Genomic DNA, 24,961 nt, shown 5'->3' with positions numbered 1-24,961 from the left:
AAAAATCACCCATTGCTGCCGTTTCATGACCAAATGATTTTCAGAATGTCTTACCATGTCTTCCTTACCATATTAATGAACACCAGCTTTCCGCCACTGACAGATACAAAACTAATTGGCCCACCTGCTTCTCACTTGTTTCTTGCATTGATTTGTTACAGTTGAAGTTTTCCAGTCCTCAGTAACCTTTTCAGAACCTGACTATTTGATAAGATTACAAAAAGTGCAGCCACCTTCACCAAGATCATCTCCTCTGAGATCCGAGGATACAGGGCACTCGCGGTACTTGTTGGCTTTTTGCCTCATTAATTTCTCCAGCACTCTATCAGTAGTTACAGCTTTTTTTTAAGTTCTTCCCTCTCTATAGCCCCTTGATGTTCTACCATTGGCATATGTTTACAGTCTTTTACCATGAGGATCAATCCAAAATACAAAATGTGAAGAAGGCGAATGCAATGTTGGCATTCATTTCTAGAGCTATAGAATATATGAGCAGGGATGTGAACTTGAGGCTCTATAAGGCACCTGTGAGACCACTCCTGGAGTATTGTGTGCAGTTCTGGGCTCCTTATTTTAGAAAGGATATACTGACATTCAAGAGGGTTCGAAGAAGACTCATGAGAATGATTCCAGGTTACCGTATGAGGAAAGTCTGGCAGCTCTCGGTCTGTATTTCCTGGAGTTCAGGAGAATGAGCGGAGATCTCATAGAAACATATAGAAAGTTAAAAGGCCTTAACAGATTAGAAATGGCAAAAGTATTTCCCATGGTAGGGGATTCTAGGAGAAGAGGGCACAACTTCAGGACTGAAGGACATCCTTTTAGAACTGAGATGCGGAGAAATTACTTTAGTCAGTAGGTGGTAAATCTGTGGAATTTGTTGCCACAAGTGGCTGTGGAGAACAAGTCATTGGGTGCATTTAAAGCAGAGATAGAGAAGTTCTTGATTAGCCAGGGCATTAAAGGGTATGGGATGAAAGCAGGGGATTGGGGGTGACTGGAAGAATTGGATCAGTCCATGTTTGAATGGCAGAGCAGACTCGATGGGTAGAATGGCCTACTTCTGCTCCTATAGCTTATAGTCTTACAGTTTAGAACATCTCCCATTTCTTCATTTCAATAGTTCCCTAGTGTCATCCTTTAAGTGATCAATATCAGCTTTTCTCCTCTTCTTACATATTTATGTCCTTACTGTCTGTTCATATGTTTACTATTAGCTAACTCTATCCTCTTTCTCTTTACAGATTGTTTAGTCAACTTTTGTTCATTTCCAAATCTTTCTCAATCCTCCTGCCACTAATCTAACTATGTAGCGTGCCTTCTCTTTCAATATGAAACTGTTCTATATTTGAGCAAACCAGGATAGCGCCTTTTCACTGGAGTATATCCTTGTTAAGTTTAACAAAATTTCTTTTTATTTGGGAAGTCCTTTATTATGTGCACAGGCATTCAAAACTCTTAAGCGGTCACAGAATGCAGCAGTGGGAAATTCATCTACACTATGTTTCTACCAAAAGAATGATCAGTGAGATAGTTAAAATGGCAAAAAGATGCCTTAACATTCCTAATACTAAGCAAGAGCTCCTGAAATTTAAGGCCACAATTTTGGTTCAGATCTAAATCTTTAAATATTGTAATAAATCTCACTCAATACGTTTTAAATGAAATGTAGCTTCGCACTTCTTTTTCACGCCATTTTCAATTTGGTATTACTGAATAATTCCGTTATTTAAAATTCTAGGTCTCAACCGTTTGTCCATCCAGATTTAATTTGCCATACTTCCCCCTCTCTGCCACCAAATCTGCACTGTGTTGCATATTTCTTTCTTTCTTATTAAAGCTACAGAAGAATATCATCTTCCTGTATCAAGAATTCTCTGAAACCTTTGTCTTTGGCTAATTTTTTGGCAGATTGGCAGGGTAATTTCAGCTGAACTTTTGTTTCAGTAAGTGGACAATTATACATTCTGTCACTATCATTTGTTCAGCTGTCACCAAGGTTGTAATTCTAGAAGGACATATTTTCCTTTCAGCCTTTTGGAACCACATTGCACACGTTTTTCTTGATGGTGTGTTTAAAATGAAGAACACACATGATGTAGCCACTGGACAAGACCCTGGGGGCAAAGAGCTGCAGCAGGCTGGCGGAAAGTCATAGTGCTCTTGTAATTCGGAGATGATTAGCCGAAGGGAAAACTAAATGCAACTATTGATTCTTCTTTAAAAAGTGGTGAATACTTCAGTGAGTGGCTAAAACAAAAGGGCACAAGACTGTGAAACATCATTATGGTTGTTTGTCCTAGGGAATAGTATTGTCAGAAAGTTAAACATAATTCTAAACAACACACAGACAACATCTGTGGTAGGAAGTAGACCAGTCTCAGGCATAATTAGAATATGAATTGAGTATTTCCAGGAACAAAGGGCATGTCTAGCCTAGCCGACTGCAAACAAAAAAGGGACAGGGTCAATCAGAAACAATGGGGACGCTCAGGATGAAGATTTGTTCTGATAGTCTGAGACAACTTTCTTCATACTACCAAATTGTCTTGTAATTTTTTAAAAAGAAATTTGAATTAGAAAACAGGTGCTGTATGTGACAACAATGACAACAATTCCAATAACATTGATTTTATTTTAAACAGTAAAGTCACTGTGCTGATATACACTCTATAAGTAACTCTGTGTTAAGTATTTGCAAATTCATTTACAACACACCCCTTGATGGATTTGGACTCTACGTACTATCTATAATTGTCATGTTTCACTGAAGGTAACTGCTGATTGCAGAGGTTTAAATGAGTATTTCGTTGATCTGATCATTTAAATACATTGTTGAGATGTGTAAATAACTGCTGAAATATGTCTAAAATACCTCTTTAAAAATGCTTGAATAGAATACATTTTAAGAACAAATTTTCAAAAGTGTCATTACTATAAAACAAGCATGGGCATTACAGTTTTGTTATTGCACAATGTTGATATTAACAAGCTCCCAATACAGGGGAACTAACTGTGCAATAACTACATGATTCTAAAACCACTTTGAAATGAATGAACTTTTCTGCATGTGACTTAAGAAATGCAGTCTTATTGCTTTGTTACAGGCAGTGACAAAATAAGAAAGCTGCATTTGTTTATTTTCCTGGCAATATGCATATAAAGTACATACAAGTGCATAATTATAAAATATTTTTGCTCAAGAAAAATACTCCTTCTGGGACAGAGGTGACACCAAAAATAATCCATCCAAAAGAGAGAAAACAAAGCACAATTTTGCCATTGTTGATAAGATTGATGTGTCAACCTTGGTTGTTTCAAAGCCTCAGAGTAGTTATTTTAAGTTTGAGTCACACACAAATTCTAAATTAAAATCAGAAAACTAAAGTGATTCATGAAAGTAAATTGCCAGATTGGGACTCCAAACTTTTGCTTTTTTTCTCTCTTTTTATTGGCAATACAAATACAAAATGAATTTTGCAACATTATGTATGAAATTCATCTTCTTCCAATTGTAGGTCAGTTAATAGGTGTACAAAAGTTAAGAACTTATTATGGGCCAGCAGAGAGCACTTTGTAATGTCTCACAGCATTTTCACAATTCCTTTTCTGGCCTTTGCAGTTTATCATCTGCAGTACCATTAAGAGGCTTCTGATATCCAAGGACTGTTGGAAAATAATCTTCAAACCCCAGTTCTTTGGCACACTGGGATCACGCAAGTATCATATTTCCATTGTGACGGGAACGTGACCTCTCCAAAGCAACACGTCTATTTTCTGTGACAAGGCAAATAAAAGATTTTTAATTATTTGAGTAAATCTTTCAAAGTTGTAAAATACAAAAGTAAAAAAAATGAAATACAAAATTAATATTTGAACAGAAACATAAAATTAGCATATACAGATCATGCTGATACTGAAATACACTTGAGGATCTGTAATAAATTGCTTTTTAGATCATATGAGAAAAGTGATAAAAGCATTAAACAGACACATTCCCATGGACAGTTATGAAGCAGAAATTCTAACTGAAATTGTCTCCGCACAAGAATCTATCTAGGTGAACATGAAGTGCACTTCAGATGCCTTTGGGGATTGAATCATAGAGTGTTAAAAATGCACAGTGACTGTTAAAAGCAGGAGAAGCGGAGCTACAAAGATTGAGATGGTAAAAACTCAAGGCAAGGTCTGTCACTTCTCTTTCATGTAGAATGTCCATGACAGACAACATTCTGCCATCAGTGACCTGTTAACAGTAACTGTTTCAAATTCAGCCTTTCAGGCAATTTAATATTATGCAGCGGTTTCTAGTGAGAACATTTTTGTAGGCTGCAAAAGTGACTCAAATCATCTTGAAATCTCCAAATCTAAGTAAAAAAAAATTGCAACAAATATCTTATCAATAACCTTAAGAAAAATAACTCCGACTGAATTCTCAAAATCTCATTTCTATTGAGGCTACACTGAGTTATAGTCATGTATCATTCAAACAGTTCAAGATTCGGCAGCTTCTCATGGGAATAATCTGATATATGACTTCTGGAAAAAATACCTTGTTTATGGCAGTACCATTAATAAAGGAAGCACATAAAATAACCTCTCAAAAATTTATCCCTTCTGAAAGACCAACGTCTCATCAGCAATTACCACGTATAAATCATACAACTATTTGTTTTGCAGTCATTGGATAATTCTTTCAGAAACTGGGATGGCATTGTAATTCATACATTGAAAAAGAGCTTATTGAATTAGCAAAATAAATTTGAATAACACAGCCATTTCCAGCAATTATACATTAGGATCAATGTAACTTGCAGAGCAGACTTGATGGACTGAATGCCCTAATTCTGCTCCTATGTCTTATGGTCATATTATAGCAAAAAACTGATAGAAAATCTGTAGAATATAAATATAGGAGGAACTCAGGAGGAGACAATTGTGCTTAATGGCGATTCCTTTGCTTACTTCTTCAGAAACAGCCCTATTTCAATCTTTAATATCTCTATTTTTCTCTTTCAGGGTTCGCTTGAAGCCCCTGACCTGGAGTTACACGCTGACTTTGGTTCTTTTCAGGAATGCGACCCACTCTCGGTGTTTCACGACTGACCATTATTCAATATGCCAAGGATGCGGTTTAAGAACTTAGCTCGCCTTTGGAGTTCCGGAACCTTGTGGCTCTGGAGACGGGTGGACCAAAGGTCAGTGTCCTGACAGGAAATTGGTGTGTCGTGGGAGATGGAAGATCTGTGGCTGTGTGCCCAGAGATCCAAGATGTTTGGGCACAGAGCTCAGAAAAAAGGATGCAAACAAAGGACTTTCAACAGCGTAAATCAGCAAGGTGTTTGTTATGTCTCCCCTCTCACTGTGAAATGAAGACACCTCTTTCTTTTGTGTGTGTGTGTGTGTGTGTGTGTGTGAGTGAGTGTGAGAGAGAGGGAGAGAGAGAGAGAGAGAGAGAGAGACAGACAGAGACACACACACACTGTGGTATGTTGAATACCAGGTGAACGAGTAGTCTTTGGGGTGCTGCAAGTCTGTGTCTTTGCTGTTGCTTTGCTGCACGGGTGGGTGCCAATACTTTTTTTTGTTGGTGGGGGAGGGGGATTATTGCTTTGCTGATGCTTACACGTGGGGAGTGGGAGTGGGGGGGGGCTTTGGGGTTCTAACATTTAATTGTCATTTATTCTCTGGGGGCACTCCTCTGTTTTTGTAGACAGTTGTGAAGAAAAGCACTTTCAAGATGTATATTCTATACATTTCTCTGACATCAAATGTACCTTTGAAACCTTTGAGAAAATAGTAAATTCATAAACGATATCAAAGTACTTAAGTAACTTTAATTTCAAAACAACTGTGAATAGACATTGAAAAAAATGTGATGCATTGCTAAGTATGAAATTAAATATGTTTCTTAGCTGAAGTTTTACCTCTAGGACTTTGATAATGGGAAGGTAGCAAAGGATTGGAAAATAGCAGATGTGATACCCTTGTTCAAGACTATTCCTGGTAATGAGAGGGTAGTTTGTTTAACATCAGCTGTGGCTATGTATTTTCTAAACAATAATCAGCTAAAAGAAAACTGACAGACAGTTGGACAACTTTGAGTTAATTAAGAGTCAACGCGGATTTGGAAAGGGAAGGTTTTGTTTGACTAACCTAATTGAATTTTTTGATGAAATAACAGGGAAGGTTGATGAAGTGAATCGTGTCAATATCACTTTGTTTCTAACGTGGAGAGAATCACTCCCAGGGAAAAATCACTGAGAGTCTTTAAGGGTTAGATCACATTAAAGTAACTTAGTAAGATAATTGACAAAAATAAAGGAAAGGTAGCATGCTTGCTATATATCTATGGGTATATATGAAAAGCCTCTATTTCTTAAAAGGAAGAGTCTATGAAATTTTCAGAGCTTCACTGTAGGTGTGATATGCTATATAGAGTAGGGATATGTTCAGCTGTAAGAAAAATTTGGAAATCACTGGGTTGTGTGGAAAACTGTCAATACTGGTATTGAATACAAAATTAGGAGAGTTATGCTTGGGTATAAAAGTCTGGCCAATCACATTGTGTTCTTCAGTAAAGATGTGAACATCCTTGAGTAAATACAGAGATGATTTACCAGAATGCTTCTTAAAGTGAGATATTTTAACTAGACAAGGAGTCCTTTTTCTGTGTTATATATGCTATGTAATACTTGAAACAGAAGAGATAGAGAAGATATGTGATAAAGACATAAGATTTTGACAGATATATATAAAGTTAAATTAAATAAATAGTGCAAAAAGAGTGGTTTCAAATGTCCTTCCAGAAATCTGATAGCAGAGGGGAAGAAGCTGTTCCTCAATCATTGTGTGCCTCAATGATGTTTATAATAGTTATATGCTTTGTAAGTTAACTATACAATATCTCATTTACAATAAACATATGTCTTAAAAAATCTAACTGTATCTTTTAGCACAGAGAATTAATTTATCCTCACCCTATATGAGGATCGGTAGGAGGACACTCCTATACACATATGAAATGCTGAATAAAATCCATAAAGGATAGACTAAGCAAAAAAATCAAAGAAGGCTGAATGATATGCTTACTAGGAATTTGATAATGACAGCTGATTTTCAGTGAATCAGATTTGCAATGTAACCAGTAAGATGAAAACCACATTGGTTTTATTAAACTGTTCCTAAAATTTTTATTAAGCTGATGTTAAACCAAGAATGTTAGGGATATAGATCATGAATCAGAAATTATTCAAACTGGTCATGTGTGGTTGTATTAAAATTATAGCAAACTTTCTCACAAGTATCCTATTCATACTCAGAAATTCTGTTTTTTCTCACTAAACAAGTAATAAAGAATAATTTACTAGACAATTTTTGTTGATGTTGTAATAATCATTTTAACACCCATTTTAAATCTACATTTTTGCTAATTTGCAGGTTCCACACGACGCTCCCACACCCTCCCATCCCCATCCACCGCCGCCCCCCCCAATGTCTTCAATGTATTAGCATGGTGCTGGAAAGCTTTTGTTGTGAAAATCATTATTGCTCTATGTTTTCCTTTGCTGTGCAAATGATTAAGAGTACAGAGACTGGGTAGCTGAAAGCAGCTGAGATATTTTATCCTTCAACATTCTGGGAGGCAAGCAGTGAATACATGATATGGAGACTGTACTTAATCTACTTCCAAAATAGAGTTCCATGGTTAATACAAGTACAGAGTGGAAGCACAGTAAAGTGTACATTTTGTTCTTTTAATACAAGCTTAGGATGCTTGCAAATCATAGAGATCACTCCACGTGACAAACAGCAATTCAGAGTGTACAGAGTTAAACTAACAGTCTATGTGCCACCACTTATTCCTATACTATTAAACGTATATTATTTTTTAAGATAAAGTACTCACATAAACCTGCAGGATATATGAAACAAAGGAAGAAGTCTATTCATTCCATGCTTCACCCTCTGGCATCTCAATCTTTTTTTAAACACAAAGTACACTGCAGATGCTGTGGTCAAATCAAGACGTACAAAAAAGCTGGATGAACTCAGCAGGTCAGGCAGCATCCGTTGAAAGAAGCAGTCAACATTTCGGGTCCAAACCCTTCGTCAGGACTAAAGAAGGAGGGGGCAGGGGCCCTATAAAGAAGGTGGGGAGAGGGTGGAAAACCAATCAGAGGTAAGATCAAGGGGTGGGGGAGGGGATAGGCAGGAGAGGTGAAGAAGGAATCTAAGGGGAAAGCACTATGGGTAGTAGTAGAAGGCACAGTCATGAGAGGTGATAGGCAGCTAGAAGAGGAGACAGAGTAGAGGTGGGATGGGGAAGGGAGAGGGAGGGAATTACTGGAAGTTGGAGAATTCGATGTTCTACCAGGACATGTTCTATAGGCCTACCAGGACAGTCAGGCTTATGGATCTTGGGGAGGAGGTAAAAGCGAGTAGTGCAGGGTGTGGGAATTATGAGTTTTTTGGCTGAGGATGGAAGGTCTCTGGAGTTGATAAGGGCAGTGATGGCATGGGAGACAATGGTTTGATGTTTTCTGGTTGGGTTTTACTCAACTTATCAACTCCGGAGACCTTCCATCTTCAGCCAAAAAAACTCAAAATTCCCACACCCCGCACTGCTCGCTTTTACCTCCTCCCCAAGATCCATAAGCCTGACTGTCCTGGTAGGCCCATAGTTTCAGCCTGCGCCTGTCCCACTGAACTTGTATCTGCCTACCTCGACTTCATTTTGTCACCCATAGTTCAGTCCCTCCCTACCTACATACGGGATACATCCCATGCCCTCCACCTCTTCAATAACTTCCAGTTCCCCAGTCCCGACTGCTTCATTTTCACAATGGATGTCCAATCCTTATACACTTCAATTCCCCATCCAGAAGGACTCAAAGCCCTCCGCTACTTTCTGGACAATAGACCTCACCAGTTCCCCAACACCACCACACTCCTCAGGTTAGCGGAACTGGTACTCACACTTAATAACTTCTCTTTTGGCTCTTCCCACTTTATCCAGACCAAGGGTGTAGCTATGGGCACTCGCATGGGCCCTAGCTATGCCTGCCTCTTTGTGGGTTATGTGGAACAGTTTATGCTCCAAATCTATACTGGTACTGCTCCCCAACTTTTCCTTCGATACATTGACGACTACATTGGTGCTGCTTCCTGCACCCATTCTGAGCTCATCAATTTCACTGACTTTGCCTCTAACTTTCACCCAGCCCTCAAATTCACTTGGTCCATCTTGGACACTTCCTCCCTTTCTCAATCTCTTGGTCTCCATCTCTGGAGATAGACTGTCCACTGACGTCATCAAAAACCCACTGACTCCCATAACTACCTCGATTATACCTCTTCCCACCCTGCCAAATCCAAAAATTCTATTCCCTATTCCCAGTTCCTCCGTCTCCGCCGCATCTGCTCCAAGGATGAGGCTTTCTGTTCCAGGACATCCCAAATGTCCTCTTTCTTTAAGAATCGTGGTTTCCCTTCTGCTGTCATCAATAATGCCCTCACCCACATCTCCTCCAATTCCCGCACTTCAGCCCTCACCCCATCCTCCTGCCACCTCAACAGGGACCGTGTCCCCTTGTCCTCACCTATCACCCCACCAGCCTCCAGATCCAGCATTTTATCCTCTGCAACTTCCGCCACCTTCAACAGGACCCCACCATTAAAGACATCTTTCCCTCTCTACCCGCTCTGCTTTTCGCAGGGATTGTTCCCTCTGCGACTGCATGGTCCACACGTCACTCCCCACAGATCTCCCACTTGGCACTTATCCCTGCAAGCATAAGTGCTACACCTGTCCCTACACCTCATCTCTTACCACCATTCAGGGCCCCAAACAGTCCTTCCAGGTGAGGCAACACTTCACTTGTGAGTCTGTTGGGGTAATCTATTGCATCCGGTGTTCCAAGTGCAGCCTCCTCTACATCGGTGAGACCTGACGCAGATTGGGGGACCACTTCGTTGAGCACCTACGCTCCGTCCGCCACAACAGACAGGATCTCCCGGTTGCCACTCAGGTCAACTCTCCCTCTCATTCCCATTCGGATATGTCCATGCATGGCCTCCTCTATTGCCATGAGGCCAAACTTCAGTTGGAGGAACAACATCTCATATACCGTCTGGGTAGTCTCCAGCCTCTTGGTATGAACATCGAATTCTCCAACTTGCGGTAATTCCCTCCCTCTCCCTTCCCCTCCCACCTCTACTCTTCTAGCTGCCTATCACCTCTCATGACTCTGCCTTCTTCTACTACCCATAGTGCTTTCCCCTTAGATTCCTCCTTCACCTCTCCTGCCTATCCCCTCCCCCACCCATTGATCTTTCCTCTGATTGGTTTTTCACCCTCTCCCCACCTTCTTTATAGGGCCCCTGCTCTCTCCTTCTTTAGTCCTGATGAAGGGTCTCGATCTGAAACGTTGACTGCTTCTTTCAAAGGATGTTGCCTGACCTGCTGAGTTCATCCAGCTTTCTTGTACGTCTCAATCTTTTTTTAGTTAGTCTTTCTACCACAATCGGATTCAGAATCAGAATTATTACCACTGGCATGTGACGTGAAATTTGTTAACTTAGCAGCAGTTCAATGCAATACATAATCTAGCAAGTAAATCAATTACGTATATGGAATAGATTTTTTTTAAATGTGCAAAAATGATTGGCTGATTAAAAAAAAGTGAGGTAGTGTCCAAAGCTTCAATGTCCATTTAGGAATTGGATGGCGGAGGGGAAGGAGCTGTTCCTGAATCGCTGAGTGTGTGTTTTCAAGCTTCTGTATCTCCTACCTGATGGTAACAGTGAGAAAAAGGCATACCCTGGGTGCTGGGTCCTTAATAATGGATGCTGCCTTTCTGAGACCATTCTTTAAATCGTAGTAAGTTGTGAAAGTTAACAGTTACAGCATTGGCTCAGTATTTACTTCTCAAATTGACAGCTAAAACTTATAAGTATTATACCTTTTGCTGAACTCAGCTACTATGGCTAAACACCCTATTTACAAACCTTTCTATGTAGATAGCAGCTTCTGCAAATAAATCCCACTAGTAACACCTCCAAATAAAAAGCAGAGAAAGTCACTGTCAAAGTCACTCAGATCACATTTGTTCCCTATTCTGATATTTGGTCTGAACAACCTCTTGAGCATGTCTGCATGCTTTTATGATTGACTGATTAGAATTTTGCATTAATGTACCACTGTACCTAATAAAATGGCCACTGAGCATACAAACAAATATATTTTTTGAATTGTCAGAAGGCTTTTAACAACATGCCTGGCAAAATGTTACTTGAAAAGGAAGATGTAGTATCTTGCTGGGTTTAAGGGTAGGTAAGATGAGATATGTACTGTATATACCAAGGCGCTATGGAAAGTCATTGAGTAATTTTTACACTTTTACAGGCCATTTGGTGAGGTAGCTGATGAGTGGAAAACAGCAAACGTGGTATCAAACAAGGGCAGCAAGGATAAGACTTTGATTCTCACATCTGTGGTAAATAAGTTATTGAAAACATTTCTAAGGTTCAGGATTAATCTACACTTGTAAAGACAAGAATTAATTAGGTATAGTCAGTATGTTTCCTTAGGGGCAGATCCTGTCTGACCAAATTGATTTAATTTTTCAAAGAGGAAACAATATGTATTGATGAGGGCAGTCGAATTGAAATTCTTTACAATCTTCAACAAGGTCCCAATGGAATCATCATCATTATGTGCCATCATGATGTGGGCAATTATGGTCTTCTATCTGTCTTTATTCTTTAAGTTATAACAAGCTCTTCAAAACTTTTTCCTGCCCATCCCTTGATGTAAATCATGAATGTTATGTGCTGTCGACTGCAGCTTTTTCTTCCATCAGATTTTCCCATCACTGTAAGATGTTTGAGCTTCTCTTTCCTTAGTACATGTCCCAGAAATTCCATCTGTCATTTCCTGATCGATGATATCAGCTTTCTTCTTATTCCGGCAATTTCCATTTGGAAGGACAGTTATTCTGTTCTTCCATGATATTTTTATCATTCTTCTCAAAAGTCACATTTCCGCAACTTTGAGGCTTCCCTCATCTTTGTATTGTCCAACATTTGGTTCCATATGTTATTGTGTGGGATGAATGTAGCACCATAACACTCTGAGTTTCTTACCCACAGACATTATGTTATTCTTTAGTATCTTGCTCAAATAATCTAAGAGAAAATAGCAGTATTCCAGGCATGATAATTGGTGGGTACAATTTGAACAACCTACAAGACGCAGAGGACAAAGTGCTGATAGCTACTTCTAAAGAGATGCTCCAAGGAATACTAGATAAAATTATCAAGCAAGGTGCAAAGAGAGGATTGTGTGGTAAACTATGTATACCTGTCTGGATACGCCCCTCTGCTGACTGCTCCTGTGGCTCTTCCCATAGACCCCTGTATAAAGACGATTGGAGGCACTGTTCCTCGCTCAGTCTCCGAGATGCCGTGCTCCGTTTTGCTGATAATAAAAGCCTATCATTCACTTCCAGTCTCCGAGAGTTATTGATGGTGCATCAGATTGATCAATTGCAAGAAGACCAAATGCATGGTTGTCACAAAGAAGAAATACAGAAATGCAAACTGAAAGTGAGAGACAAAATAATTAAGTAAACATTGAAGTTCAATTACTTCTAGAGCATGATAACATCTGACAGGAGGGCTGATGTTGAAATTAGAAGGATTGGTATTGCCTCAGAAGGAAGTGGAGGCAACCACTCTTACGATATTTAAGCAGCATTCAGACAAGCACCTGAAATGCCAAGTGTATAGGTTATGGAGTAAGTGTAAGTAAATGGGATTAGTGGCTGACGTGGATGAGGTGGGCAGCAGGGCATGATTCTCTGTGCGGGAACTGATGTAACATACACATCATTAGGACACTATATCTTCATAGTATCTATTGTTTAAAGTTATTATATTATCTTACCAGATAGTTAGTGAAATCCACAATAACTTTCATTTTGAAGATTTTTCTTAGTAGTGAAGTTTTATGAATTTACATATGATACTTTTTATAACTGTCCCAAGCCACATTTGTTTTAAAAAGAATAAAACCCTGTTTTTTTTAACCACTTTGCACTGGAAAGCTTTGAATACTGAGATTAATTACTTGCTTTTAATAAGATCAAGATAAGAATTTTGTAATGTCAGCATGACTAACATTCTCACTGTTTAAAGAGCCCAAAATAAAACTCCTGACTGAGGATGCTGTGGAGATGTTCACTTTAAATTATTTCATCTGCAAATATTCAGCAAATAATATTTAGTGCTTAAGCTACTTTAATTTTCTTGTTCAACTAACATAAGGGTTAAGCTTTTTTTATGATTCTGTTTATTGTGATTGAAACATGTTAAGTAAGGGCAGCTGTTTATAAGTCCAGACGTAGCTGGATGTAGCTTCAGGGATAAGAATTTTGGGAGTAAGTTATATCACACAATACCTTCCAAAATACAATATGAACTAATAGCAACTTTTCTGGCAAGGAAGCAATTGTTCAAATTCATCTAGTTTATTCAATTCTGAGTTGGATCAGACTGTGAGGAAGGCAACAAGGGAATGAGGGATATATTAAAATGGAAGGTGGAGAATTAGAAGAATGATGTACAGCTGCAGAGGTAATTTGGAAGAGAAAGCTCTAAAATAACTACTATTTCTTGGAATATCAACTGAATGAAATTCAATGACTGAAATAATGTGATGATGCAATTTAGAATATGTACAACAATTGCAAAAGGGTCTCAAAAAGAACATTTATTATCTCCAAGTTGTGAAGTTTAAGGCTTTTAATTATGATGTTTTTTAGGAGGCCAAGATTAACAATAATAGAACTGGTAAAATGAAATAAGCCCATACTCATGAACACAGAGTCCAACTTTTTGCATCTTGGGGTGAATGTGTTTCCAATAATTAACTATCTGATACAAACAACTACAATCAGTTGCTTTAACAGTGCATAATCAATTACTATAGTCTGTAATTTTTACCAGTTATGCATTTAATGTTGCTTCAGAACAAAACTGAGATTACAGCTTTATTCTAATAAAATATTCATACCCTTTTAGAAGCATCATTATAAATTTGACTAAATTTAAATGTTTCCCAACTGAAAGCCATGGATGTAGATCTTAGGGCCAGATAGACAGGGCTTTAGATGGTCAGAGAAAAGTCTAAAATATCGGTAATTCCTGGAGTAAAAAGGTCACCAGTACCACAGAGAAGTACAACATCACTGACAATTGAATGCTAAAATTCACACTTTCAAAGATTAGAAAGGAATTAGTTTCTATTTGAGCAAATTTGAAAATGCTCATCTAAATCATTGTGGAGGTGTGGGCTGTCAGAAGCTCAGAAAGAGCATAGGGATTCTGAGAATCTAGGTGAATAAACAAGGTTAAGGCAGATGCGATAAAATGTGGAATTAATCTTTGGTTGAAAGTACAAAAAAGCAGAGTATTTTTCACTATAATCATTATTATTATCAATGTCTATATTGTATGGAATTTGTTATTTTGCAGCAGCAGTACATAAAGATATTACACATTCCAAAATAACTAAATTGTGCAAAAAGAGCAACAATGAGATAGAATTATGGTCGAGCAGAACAAGCTGCTTCTGAATCAAGCTCCTTCCTGATGGTAATAAAAATAAGAGGGAAGATCTCAGCTAATGAGGGTGCTTAGTGAGGGAGGTTGCCCTCTTGAGGCACAGCATTTTGAGGATGTCCTCAGTGGTGGGGAGCTGCCCATGACAGAGCTTGCTGGGTTGGCACTACTCTGGAGCCTCTTTCAAACTTGTGCATTGGAGACTCCGCACCAATCAGAATGCTTTTCACTGTACATCTCAGAAATTTGCAACATACTAAGTCTCAAATTCCTATACAGTAGAGATACTGGTGTGCCTCCTTTGTGATTGCAACAATGTGCTGGATCCAGGACTGATGTGGACACCAAGGAGCTTGAAGCTACTCACTCTTTCCATTGCTGATCCCTCAATGAGGCCGGTGCATGTTCCGTCATATTCCCCTTCCTTAAGTCCACAATAAATTCCTTGGTATTACTGATGTTGAGTGTGTGGCTGTTATCGTGACACCATTCAACCAAATGTTCTATCTCACTCCTGTACACCTTCTCATTACATCTGATCCTTTTAATAAACATTGAGAAGTGTTGACATTCTGAAGGACTGGGATATCCTTGCTTGTAAATTGCATGCAAGTGTACAATTGGCCTTTATCGCAATAGAGTTAGAATCTAATGCAGTACAGGGTCTTTTACAAGACCCTGGTGAGACCACAGCTACATTACTTCTTGCCTTCTAAACTAGAAGGAGATATTTACAATAGGGGGAGAGGAAGAATCAAGAAGGAAGACGGCAGGTAAAAAGAAAGGGGGTGTTATTGAGATGGGGCCAGTATGCAATTAGTGGACTAAGAATGGATGAAGGATGATGGACAGATGAAGCCAAGTGGGGGTCGTGGGGGTGAAGGGTAAGTGAAGAAGAACACAGTTGCTGAAGAGTGATGTGTAGGAACACAAAGGCTACCAGTGCTGGAACATGATACGGAAGGTGATAACAGGAACCACTGGGAGAGAGGTAAGCAAATGAAACTAGATGGACGAGGGCGGATCTGATGGGTAACAAAGTGGGTAGCAGGTGGATAAGAATGGAATCACCAGAGGTGGACTGGAAGGGGAGGGGGTATCACATCAATCACCTGTTTCTGTACCCTTTTCATTCCTCTCTTTGAGGGCTAGAATCCTGCCAAATTGCTTTTGGAGAATCAGGAAGCTCTTTTGTCAGTGGAGTCATCAAAGTGAGCTCAAATTGATCCTTTTCATAAAATATTGTTTAAATGCATCCAGAAAACTAATGGCTGATGCTAAAAATACTGAAAACCAGTAGTCTAAAAGACTGAATAATGTTATGCAGGAATTTCAACAACAAGCATATGTAGAAAAACATCAAAGAAAACAACAGTGTAGAAGGAGTTACTATACTGTATAAAATGTATTAACTGACATTGGTGAGAATGAGTTGGAAGAAAAGTAGGCAAGGAATGGCAGATGGAATTTAACTTGGGTAAGTGTGAAATGTTGCATTTTGGAATGTTAAACCAGAGCTACACAGTAAATGATTTGAAGAACAGAGAGACCCAAGGGTACAAATACTTAGTTTTCTGAAAGTGGAGACATAGCTACACAGAATGCCGAAGGTAGTGTCTGGCATGTTTGATTTCATCAGTTGGCATTGAGCACAAAAGTGGGGATATCATGTTATCATATGAGACTGCACTTGGAGTATTGTGTGCAGTTCTGGTTTTTGTGCTATCTGTTTTTAAGCTGGAAGGGGTTCAGAAGAGATCCTCCAAGATGTAAAAAGCAAACACCATGAAATCTGCTGATGCTGGAAATTCAAGCAACACACACAAAATGCTGGTGGAACACAGCAAGCCAGGCAGCATCTATAGGGAGAAGCACTGTCGACATCTCAGCCTGAAATGTCGACAGTGCTTCTCCCTATAGATGCTGCCTGACCTGCTGTGTTCCACCTGCATTTTGTGTGTGATCCTCCAGGATGTTGCTAGAATTGGAGGGGTTGAGTTATAAGGAGAGACTGGATAGGCTGGGGCTGTATTCACTGCAGTGTAGGAGGGTGAAGGGTGATTTTATAGAGGTATATAAAATCATAATGGGCATAGATATGGTGAATAGACACTGTCTGTTTTTGGAGATTTAAAGTGGACCTGAAAGGCAAGATTTCCCTCCCACACAGATGGCAAGTACGTATATGGAAAGAACTGCCAGAGAAAGCCGTAGAGGCAAGTACAATTACAGCTTTCAAAGGATGTTTAGACATGTATATGGATAGGACGGATTTAGAAGGATATGGGCCAAATACAGGCAGACTAGCTCATGCAGTTGACAAGAACAAATTAGGCTGAGGGTCCTGTTTCCATTTTGGATAACTCTATGATTCTAAAGGAGAATGCAACATACATACAGAATATAAAGGATGAAAAAAATGAGAAGCAAAAAGGTGTTTCAGAGGGATCAGTAAAAAGTTTTGGCAAAATGTCAAGAAGGCTACAAGGGGATATAGGTAGGTTGAGTGAGTAAGGTCTCTAAATTCAGGATATTTGGTAAAATGTGAAATTGTCCACAATAATAAAAATATAAATGGTGAGAAACTGCAAAGCCCTGAGATGCCAGGAGACATGGGTGTCATGTAGACAACTAGGGTGCATACAGCAAGTAATTAGGAAAGCTGAGAGAATGTTATTATTTATTATTGGGGGAGCAGAATATAGGACTTCACTTCACATCAATCTTCTATGCCTTGTTCCATCTCCACAAATTCTTTACTTCACCCTGCTTTGGATTGAATTCCACATCTCTATCTTAATGACCAAAACCACCAGAACCACCTGCATCTCCCTGCATTCTAAAACTTTTACCCTCACTATCAAGTCAGTTTTTGTATCACTGTCAAACTTATCATGCTCCTTACATTTTAATCTAAATTATTCATATAAACCAAAAACACAAGAGGCTGAGTCCTAAGCCCTGTGGAATCACAGTGATAGCAGTCTTCCTGTCACAAAGACACCCAGCTGCTGAAATGAGTTTGGATCCAATTTGTCATCATCCCATGGATTCCATGGGTTTTTTGATGAACATACTATATGGGACCTTTTCATAGCCTTGCTAAAATCCCAAACCTTCTTTGTTATCTCTTCAAAAAAATTCCATCTAGGCCTGACCTTTCCTTTATGAACTCTACCCAAAGTGTCAGCAATTCTCTTAATAAGTTCAACTAACCTAATCTGAAATAATAGCTTATTTCTTCCTCTCTTTTTAAGTAATGATGCGACTTTAATAGTATTAAAATCTGTTCCACAAGCTGTAAACAGAGAGGATTGAAGAAACCACTTATTTCTTTCAGCATTCTGGGATATATTTTTCCTCGGCCTGGCAATTTATCCATTACTTGTCTGGGAAATTGCAATATTTTAGTTTCAATAATTTAATCACAAAATATGAAGTCTTAAGTTCAAAAAAGTAAGGGAAATCTATGAATGGGGCATTTGGTTTACAAATTGTCTAAAATAAGTCACTGGGCCAGATCAAGCCAAACCCTTCTTACCATCTGAACTCACTGCCACCTCCCTGAGTCGAATGCTGTTGGGTAGCCTCACTGATGGTACCCTCATGGAAATCAGACAGTGGGATTAAGTGCACTTGGAGTATTTACCTGAGAGGCTTACTTTTAAAATTTGTAAGTGTCTCTAATTAAAAAACTTCCATTAGAACCCTTGCAAATCAACAGAAACATTAAAATAAAGTAAAAGTAATTATGCCAATCCATTGGGGAATGTTGGGGAATTCTAGAAAAATGGTTTAGTCGGAAGAGCAGAATGTTAGGATAAGTATAACTTGGCTTCTTTTAAGGAGGTGGTCAGAAGGGAAAAAATAATTAAAGTTAAGGGGAACAACCAGTATTTTTTTACTTTACAACAAAGATAGCTCCTTAATTCTATGTCCTTTGGAGGTTAGACTCTCAAAAATCAACCAGACAAAAATCAACTGAAGACTCCATGACCTGAAACTTCAACTGTCTATTTCCCTCCATAGATGTTGCTTGATCGAGTGAATTTCTACAGTTCTTTTGTGTGTTGCTGTTGAAGATTCCAGTACAAATGGAATTCCAGTACAAGGGAATGGAACAGAGTCCTTACAGCAGGTGGGGTGGAATGAAGAGTAGAGAAAATAACTTTGTAAGTTGGGGAATTTAGACTCTAAGACATAGGAGCAGAAATATGGGTCCTCTATTTCCCTTGATGAAATTATTTTGTATTGCTGCCTCCAATACATCTTTCTTTCATTGTGACCATGGCTTCCTCTCTACAATTGTTAGAACGCCCCCCCCCCCCCCCGACTACATCTCATCCACTACTTGAGCCTCTATTCCCACTTCCTCTAGTTCAGGTTTGAACAAGGCAAGAGCTCTCCGTCCTACAGTTTCTGCATTTCATAAATAATTCTCCACAACTGCTACCGCCTTCAAAGGAGATTCCACCAGTAGCACCTAATCCCTCTCCTCCTGCTTCAGCATTTCACATGAATAGTCCTCTTCCAGACTGCATGGTCCACTCTCTCATTCCCTCCAACAAACCCTATTTTAAAGACTTGCTGTGGCAACACAACGTCTTTTAAGATGAGGCAATAGCTCATTTGTACTTCTTCCAGTCTAGAAGCCTGCATTTGGTGTTCACAATGTAGTCTCTTCTATACTGGAGAAATCAAAAACAGATTGAGTGACCACTCTACAGAGCATCCGTGTTAAATTTCCGAGGGCCATCCCAAGCTCCTCATTGTTTGCTACTCTCGAGTTTTTATCCCACTGCAACTCTGATCAATTGGTCTGTGACCTCCTGTGCCATTACAAAGAGGTCATTACAAGCTTGAGGAACAGCACCTCATCTTCTGTCTTGGCATGCTGCAGCCTTCCTGATTTAATATTAAATTGTATAACATCCAGTAACTTCAGGTCTGAATCAATCACACATCCATTATATTAAAATCAGATTTTTTTTTGTTTCTTTCTTTTCCCCCCATCTCTTCGAGTGGAGGACAACACAGACAAGTCATCCTGCTCTGCACTTTGCAACTCCTACATGCTTTTAATGTTCCCATTCCCTAACTGCTCTCATTCATTGACTGAGCAGATAATCTTATTGATAGTTTATCTCCATAGTCACCCTGGTCAGAGACATCCCTTAAGTCCTGATGAAGGGTCTCAGCCTGAAACATCAATTCTTTAAGCAGACCTGCAGAGTTCCTCCAGCACTTTGGGTGTTATACTGTGGATTTCCAGCATCTGCAGAATCTCTCATGATTATCATCCCCTATCCTTTTTGCAGTTTAACAAGCTTCTTTTCTCTTCTCCTCAGTTCTGACAAAGTTTTTTTTTGAGCATCAATCTGCCTCTCTTTCCATAGGCCCAGCCAGAGCAGTTTATTATTTCTAACATGTTCTGTTTTTATTTGAGATTTCCAGCATCTATAGGCATTTTTAATTTTCAGCTATAGACTCTACAGGCCTCCAGTCAGCATTGAATATTTATTTCACTTTAAAAAAAATCACACTCAGGTAGACTAAAGTACAGTAAGTCATCAAATTGCAGAGCAGCAGCATCTAAAAACATTGCCCTGACTGTGAGGGTACAACTTAGAACATACAGTTCAGAATGCAAACTGTGCTCCATTTTTGTTTTCAGTAAAACAGATACTTAGTAAAGCACATTGTTTTCACTAGATTATGAATGAGTTATTCTCTGTGCTCACAGGCTGGATGGAATTTGATACTCTTGTGCTGTGCAATTATTCTCTTGGTCTAAAATATTCTATTAATTTCTATTGTGTTCATGGAAATTTTTCCAATATTGACTTTGAGATCTAGGCTACCACAGGTAAAATAAAACAAACATTGACTCAGATTTTCAAACTGCACCAGGGTGTAGGAATTGGACTTGGAAGTGTTCAGAGATTGAAATTTTAAGTTTTAGCACTGTAAGAGTACCTTGTGTCAACAGTTTACCAAAATCCTTTGCACAATCAATATTTAAATATCAATACACAATAAATTAAGCACTGTAGGCCATTAAGCTTTTATTTCAAGCTTGGTGTGTCATTGCTATAACCCATCAAGTTCTTAAAAATTTTCAATGTCTTTCATGTTAATTAAGTGACGTTGATAATATTTTTTTGGTGAAAGATAACCCGAATTCCATTCCATTCCCTTTATAGATTGAACAATCGCTTGTGAAAAAGATAACAGCTTTTTTGATAATGGTAATAACATTAATCTGACAAAGACTTTATGTTTAACAAATCTAAATTTCAACTAACGTCGAACTACATCAGAGGTCTACACATTTGACGTAAGAAGAAAAGGATTATGGGCAAAGGGTTGGAAAGTGATGCTGACGTCAAGACTAGATTATCTGTGATCTTATTGAATAATAGAGCATAAGAATGGGCAAGCTCCAGGCACTCAGCACTAAATGTCAGCAATGAACCTGGATCACTGGAATTATGAGGCACCAGTTCTCCATTAGTTATTTTAGGTCTACAGTCTATTGAACTAAGTACTATATGTCTTTAGCATTTTAGGATATACATGACGGTGGTAGAAACTGAGTGCTTAATTTGCTACTGGTTGAAATTAGTACTTCGCTGCAAGTTTCTTAAAGAATTTGTCATTTGGTGTGGTGCCAGAAGTAGAGGTGAACGGAGATCTTGGATGTTTGTTTGGCCGGAGATGGCTCCACAGACCAGAAAATGGGAAGTGGAATGAAATTCTAGCAGGCTTAAAAAAAATCAAGGGTGAGAATCCATTACTTAAGTCAGAGTTAGCATGGGTTAAATAGGTTTCTATGATATGAATAGGTTTGCAGTCTAATAAAGAAGAGTTTTTGCAAGGATGTAAATGAGTTGTTGAGGAGATATATGCCTGTTATACTCCTTTCCTGAAGGGAAGTAAGGTGTAGGAATTCACACAGAAGGTGATGAGCATATGGAGCAAGCTGCCAGAGGAAATGGGTATAATTAAATTTTAAAGACACTTGAACAAATATGGATAAGAAATATTTAGAGAAAAATGAGCCAAAGGTGCTTTGGTTGACATGGGCGAGTTGGACCAAAGGGCCTGTTTTCATGCTGTATACCTAAGTGACTGTGAAAATACTTGGGGGATTTCTTACTCAGTCCAAACAGAATATACAATGTGACTTCATAAAAATGTAACACTTGGTGAAAGATGTTCAAGTACATTTAACATATTAACAAGAAGAATCTATTCTACTGTGAACCAGCAAGATGATCTGCTAGATTAAGAGAAACGCATTTTACTTCTGAGTTAATACTGGTTGTACTGTTGCTGACAAAAGGTTTAATGATATTAATAAATTCTAAATTTTAATTTCTTCTATGTGGTATAAAAACTAGACATTCCCTACATAAACTCATGGAATTGGTAATTTATTTGGAATTGTAAATTTTGACATTTTCTTTTCTTAAACTATACAAATAACACTGTCAAGAAATTTCATATTCTTGATTTTTTTTTCCTTTCTAAATTTCACTTTGAATTCCCTAACACATAGCTCAAACTGGAATGGTAAATTACAAACTAACAAAAAGGAATTCTAAACAGAATAACAAATTAAAAACATCTATCAAAAATTTGAATACTGAAGAAATACAAGTTTTCTTAGATTATGGATGGGCAGCTAAGACCTTCCTAAGACAAGTGGGAGCTTCAAGTCATCTTATGTGAATTATGGAATCACCCAATTACAAGTGTTGCTGAATACTCAAGATCAAGCTTAATGTACCTGATCCAAAGGGAGAGTGGGAAACACTATAGCATTGTGTCCCCAGGATTGTACATCCCTTGATGTGCTTTATTACACTAGCACTTCACCACCATAATGAGTTCTGGGTGATGTGTAGATCAGAAGCAAAGAGAGAGAAAGGTGAAGTACATGAACTTTCAGATAATATGCTGCCCACACACAGGAACTCGGCATTACAGGCATGAACTTGCTGATTCCTTGAAGGATCGGAGTGAAAGAATGAGGCACCATGAGAAAAAAAAGAATTCAAAAGGAAAGAACAGCAAAAGTAGGAACCCAGTGGTCAAAAAGGGTAGCCGACTATTTTTGCAGTCATCAACAGAAGTCTCATACGGAGTTTGTGACAGCTCTCATGCCATGCTGAAGTACATTGGGGAGAGGGTGTACACATTATTTTGGGGGAAGGATACATCAGAAACCATGGCACACACCAGAAGCAATAGTAGTGAGAGTTCAGTGTCAACTTTCAAATATACAGGAAAAAAAAACAAAGTTTAAAACTAGAGTTTCAAAATTAAAATTATAGATCACTTCTGGTGCCACATACAAGCAGGATATAAAACAGGTAGATAAGATAGATTAGTTTATGGCAAGAAACACAGTGCAGAAAATGATTTCAGATTATTTGGATATTGGATCAGAGAAGGTACAAGAAAAATCTGTTCAAAATGGAGAGGTTGCAACTCAACAGGATGTGGACAAAGTGTTTGTGGGAAGGTTCACTAGTGTGATAGCAAAGCATAGTTGAATCTCTTCAGTACTCTACAATTTGGTGCTGTTGACCCTTGTCAATCAGGTGAGGAGATAGTACTAAAGTAGGAAATATCAATACGTTAGGTAAGAACAGGGGAAAACCCTATAAAAATAAAATTAAGTTTAGAATACCTAAATGGAAATGCATAAAATATGTTAAGGTTGATGATCCGCTCAACAAAGTTGTGTAGTAATATGATAAAGCAGCACCAACTGAAATATGTTTTGAAAAATAAAATAGACAAGACAGGCCCCTTAATAATCCAGGACATAAGGTGTACAGAAACGATGGGGAAGCGGAAATCGGCAGAGTAGCAGAGTGCAGGAAGTTACTGATATTCTTTAGAGGATGCCCTTGAATGGCTATGAAACATTCCATTTGGATAGAGTTAAACAGCAAGAATCATATTATCAAATTACTGGGACTCTAAGTAGCATGTAATGGGGGGAGATCTGCAGGAAAATTATCCAGAAATTCTCAAATAATAGTGATTATATAGGTGCTCTTCAATTGCCTTCATATTAGGAAAGGAAGAAGAGGAATATCTGCAACCAATTCAATACTAAGCTTTTAGTGTAATGAAGAAGGAACTATTGCTCCATCTGATTCAATGGAATGAAGTGAAAGACTGAACTAAACGTCAGTTGGAGAATACCTGAGGGTGCATAGATCTTTGTATCACGAAGCATCGACTAGAATGAATAAGAGAAAGAAGGAATCCTGAAGTGCAAATGTTAAAAGTGGTGTAAAGCTAACATTAACTGGCTGAGAGGAGTTCTGAGCAGGTAGTGGAACCAAAGGTTTGCAAGTTAAACTGCAAGTGATCTTTAATGCAATGTTAATGGTGCTGGTTGGATAAAGTAGAAGGACCAAAGCTGAAATTCCTAGTTGATAAAGACAGAGAAACTGATATCAAGTGAATAATTCCATGAGAACAAAATTAATTATAGTAAATAAAGAAAGGGAGTAAACGGAAGGAAGATAACTTGCTGGGTTGCAGGGGAAGGTGTAAGGAATGGCCTGGAGGTCACATGGTAGCGCAACACCATTACAGTGCCAATGACCTGGAGTTAATTCTACCATTGTCTGTAAGGAGTCTGTATGTTCTCCCCATGACTATATGGGTTTTCTCCAGTGCTCTCTGGTTCCCCCCACATTTCAAAGATGTGCAGGTTATTAGATTAATTGGTCACATGGGTGCAAGCCAGTTACCATGTTGCATCTCTGAATAAGTAAATAAATTCTGAGATTCATCAAGTTTTGTTTCAGTAAAGGAAATCAATGCCACAACTGTTCTTAGAATTTCCAAGATATTAGCCTCATGATATCCTTTTATTTGGGAAATGTGTTATAACGAATGCTGCTTTCATGAGATAATCTCCTCAAATTAGTACAATTAGAAATTAGATTTTAAGCACTTAATTCACAGTCCTGTGAAGCTAGAAGGATTTCCGTATCATATGGTTTTTATTGGATTAGTTTTTGAAGGATCTTTACTGTAACAACAATGCAGGCAGTAAAAAATTAAAATACCGCAATTTAGCTTTTTCATTTTTGTATGTTGGTAATTTGTATCAGCATGAAATTCTGAAATAACTTGACAACATACCTGTTTGTAAATTATATGAGCAAATGATCCTACTCAGAGCTATGAAACTAATTGTGATAATGAAATTCTGCAAGGAGTATGGGGATGTTAAATATTAGAAGGAAAGCAAAATTATCAAGGTTTTTTTTTCCCTTAGGAAAGAAGCTGACATTGTAGAAGT

At 38.4% G+C, this 24,961-nt stretch overlaps 1 protein-coding gene across 4 annotated transcripts in view; it reads right to left on the bottom strand.

The window, feature by feature from the left end:
* Nucleotides 1–2,615: 2,615 nt before the first annotated feature.
* The window catches only part of diaph2 (diaphanous-related formin 2), a 615,614-nt gene continuing 593,268 nt past the window's right edge, over nt 2,616–24,961 (bottom strand). For all 4 annotated transcript variants that reach the window (XM_059977309.1, XM_059977314.1, XM_059977312.1 and 1 more), the window contains one exon: nt 2,616–3,777. In XM_059977309.1, coding sequence (XP_059833292.1) covers nt 3,713–3,777 — 65 coding nt within the window. In that variant the 3' untranslated portion in view covers nt 2,616–3,712. The remainder of the gene's footprint in view (nt 3,778–24,961) is intronic.

This window comes from Hypanus sabinus, chromosome 8, assembly GCF_030144855.1.
Source record: "Hypanus sabinus isolate sHypSab1 chromosome 8, sHypSab1.hap1, whole genome shotgun sequence".
NCBI classification, from domain to species: domain Eukaryota; kingdom Metazoa; phylum Chordata; class Chondrichthyes; order Myliobatiformes; family Dasyatidae; genus Hypanus; species Hypanus sabinus.
The sequence above is the reverse complement of the archived record's forward strand: the minus strand, read 5'-3'. Positions and strand labels throughout refer to the sequence as shown.